Source organism: Arachis hypogaea, chromosome 18 (assembly GCF_003086295.3).
Source record: "Arachis hypogaea cultivar Tifrunner chromosome 18, arahy.Tifrunner.gnm2.J5K5, whole genome shotgun sequence".
Taxonomy (NCBI): Eukaryota; Viridiplantae; Streptophyta; class Magnoliopsida; order Fabales; family Fabaceae; genus Arachis; species Arachis hypogaea.
The window spans coordinates 202,633-205,421 of record NC_092053.1 but is presented as its reverse complement, the minus strand read 5'-3'; the positions used below and the strand labels follow the sequence as shown (position 1 = coordinate 205,421).

The 2,789-nt window shown below is 35.7% G+C and overlaps 1 protein-coding gene across 2 annotated transcripts; it reads right to left on the bottom strand.

The window, feature by feature from the left end:
• Positions 1–225: 225 nt before the first annotated feature.
• Positions 226–1,668, bottom strand: LOC112771269 (probable CCR4-associated factor 1 homolog 7). 2 transcript variants are annotated; one of them, XM_025815959.3, is made up of 2 exons: positions 1,357–1,668; positions 226–1,276 (listed from the first exon to the last, which is right to left on the bottom strand). In XM_025815959.3, the coding sequence occupies exon 2, from the start codon at positions 1,233–1,235 to the stop codon at positions 414–416; it is 822 nt and encodes a 273-aa protein (XP_025671744.1). In that variant the 5' UTR covers positions 1,236–1,276; positions 1,357–1,668; the 3' UTR covers positions 226–413. The 2 variants fall into 2 exon arrangements, with proteins under 2 accessions (XP_025671744.1, XP_025671745.1); XM_025815960.3 differs by having other exon boundaries at positions 226–1,260; positions 1,357–1,573.
• Positions 1,669–2,789: the final 1,121 nt, after the last annotated feature.

The window sequence follows — 2,789 nt, the reverse complement described above, 5'->3', positions numbered from 1 at the left end:
AAGAAGAGAAGGTAAATTAATCAGGGCATCAAGGTGCACAAATACAAAGTAACTCCACCGTACCAAATAAATTGGATGGAAACAAAGACAACCATGACTGTTCCAAGTCCTACCTAGAATATGATTTGAGCTAACTCCGCAATCTGCATTATCATTTAAGAATTAAGGAGATATTTTGGCACAAAACTGAAAATAAGGACTTAAGTATCAGAAGGCACAAGTAAATACTGCATAATGCAAAAAGTTTCCACAAGTGATGTTTGCATTCACCCAACATCCAAAGTCTCAAACAAAAATAGGTCTAAGTATTTCTCAACACTTGTTTGGTTTTTTGTTTATAATCTAATTTCAACATATGTATAAATAAAAATAAAAATATAATATAATCTTTTTAAAATTTTGATTTAAAAGTCTCAATGAGTAGTATTCTGTGCATTTTCAACCCCTAATCCATACAAGACTCCAGCATACTTCTGGAGGGAGCCACTAAAGAAATTCTCCTTCAACTTGCGGAAGGTAGATGACGTCAGCAAACTATCGGAACCGGCCTGGTGGCAGACCCCAACCCTCTCGACCTCCAAGAGCTCAGCGAGCTTGTTGAGGCCTCCGTGAAGGCTGTTGCAGAACTTCATGAGATGCTTAATGTCGTAGACGGTGGGGAAATACAAATTGATGAGGTTGAAGAACCCCGTCTGCGTCTCCGGCAGGTTCTGACACGTCAGCAGCTTCAGCAGGTACCCAAAATCATAACCGCTGTGGAACGTCACCCAATGCACGTTGTCGTTCAACACGATCCCGGACGACATCAGCAGCTCCCCAAAACGCCGGGCGTCAATGCCGTCCGCGTTGTTCTTTTGGAAATCGATGCCGCTCTGCCGGAGGAGCTCGATGGAGTCGTTCGCGAAGACGTCCTCGTTCAGGTTGAACTCGCGGAAGTTGAACTGCCAGATGCAGGGGGCGTCGGAGGTGCCGCATCTAGGGAGGTTGCCCTGCTCGTCGGAGAAGGTCAGCCCCAATTGGATGAGCTTCAACATGTCCACGTTCTCCTTCAGCGTCTGGTAATGAAAATCATAACTGTTCTTGAAGTTTCCCACGGGGCGGAGGACGATTCCTGGGAACTCCGTGTCCATGGCGATGTAAGGGTAATCGTCCACGATCTCACGGATAATGGCGAATTCCTCCTCCACATTGTGGTTCCAAACCTCCCTAATTTCGACCGAATCGACAGGAGGCATTCCCTCCACGCTCCAGATCCCACGGCTACAGCGCCAGATCTCTTCAATTGGGTTCAAAATTACCACGAATTCTATTCATACAACAAAAATAATTGAAGAAAGAAAGGCAGAGGAATCTGACCTTGGCTGAAAGACAAGAGGGAAGAGGATGGCGGTGGTGTAGGGTACAGTATAGAGATTCGGACCTCTCTCTCCCGTGTTAGGGTTTCTTACACGAAAGGGACAAAGGGAAGAGAGGTCGTCGGATATAGTTGGGTCAGAATTGTCTTTTAACTTTATTTTTTCTTTTTCCTTTTATCTCATTTCTCTGAATCTGTTTTGTTTGTTTCCTCAGAAACGAAAGGCGTTAACGTGGAAAGAGCCAAACATAAGAGAGAGAAGGCTTTGCCGCTTTCTCTTCGCGCCTTTCCCATATCCCTCTATCAACCTCCCTACTCAACGTCACAAGAAAAAAAAATTCAAACATTTAATATGGTTAACCTCAAATTAATCACAGCTGAGCCAATTTCACCCTATTTTTTTCTGTTTGGTCAAAGTTTTTCTTTTTTCTTTTTTGTTTAGGTACCAAAATAAAAAATTATATTATTTTTATCTTCGTTACCGCAACTTTAAAAATTTTTTATTAGGAAGTCAATAAAATATCTGTATAATGTATACAATAAATTATTTATTTGGCTCAATATAAATTAAAAATAAAAATTATTCACATTTATTTTATTTTCAAAAGTGCTGTTCATTTTTGTATTAACCACCATTATACACATTATACACCAATTACATTGATTTTCCATACTTTTTCTTTTAAAAACGTTACTATAAATAAAGACATGCAGATATATGTTTTTCTTGTTAATTTTATCTTATTATTAATAAAATGTTCAAGATTAAACGTTCTCGAAAATTTCCCAAATATTTTAGAATAGTATTTTTTCTTATAAGAACAATTGGAGATCCACAACTGTACTCTTTCTCCCAAGAAAAAAATTGGTGAGCAAAATTCAATTCGTACATAGTAATTAGAGTTGTTTAGTTTGGTTTTAGGATTTAGGCAAGTTAAAGTTATCAACTAAAAAATTTATACAAAAAATGTAAAACTGTGTTTTTAATATATTTATTGTCTATTTATTAAAATAAAATATTTAAAAAATTTTATTAATAATAAAAATTTATCTGCAATTAATTTTATGTAAAACTGGTAATTGAGAATCATTAAATAAAAATTTAATTAAACTTATTAAATTATTTAATAATTCTCAACTATCAAATGATAGTTATTTTTCTATCAAATATTTGCGATAAAATATTATGATACTGTTTTTGATAACTAAATCCCCAAAAGTAATTTTACTTTATCTAAACAAAATATATTATCTTAAAATTGGAATGTTTGTTGGATTGGTTTTTCTCACATTCTCACAATATTCATGTTGCAGTATTTTCTTACAGGATTTTGCCTTATCAAGCCTATGATGTTGTTTTGCAACATGTGAAACAAATGTATTTTTGTTTATTTCTATCTTAATAAAGTTGAATGAAATTTTATCGGGAATTAAA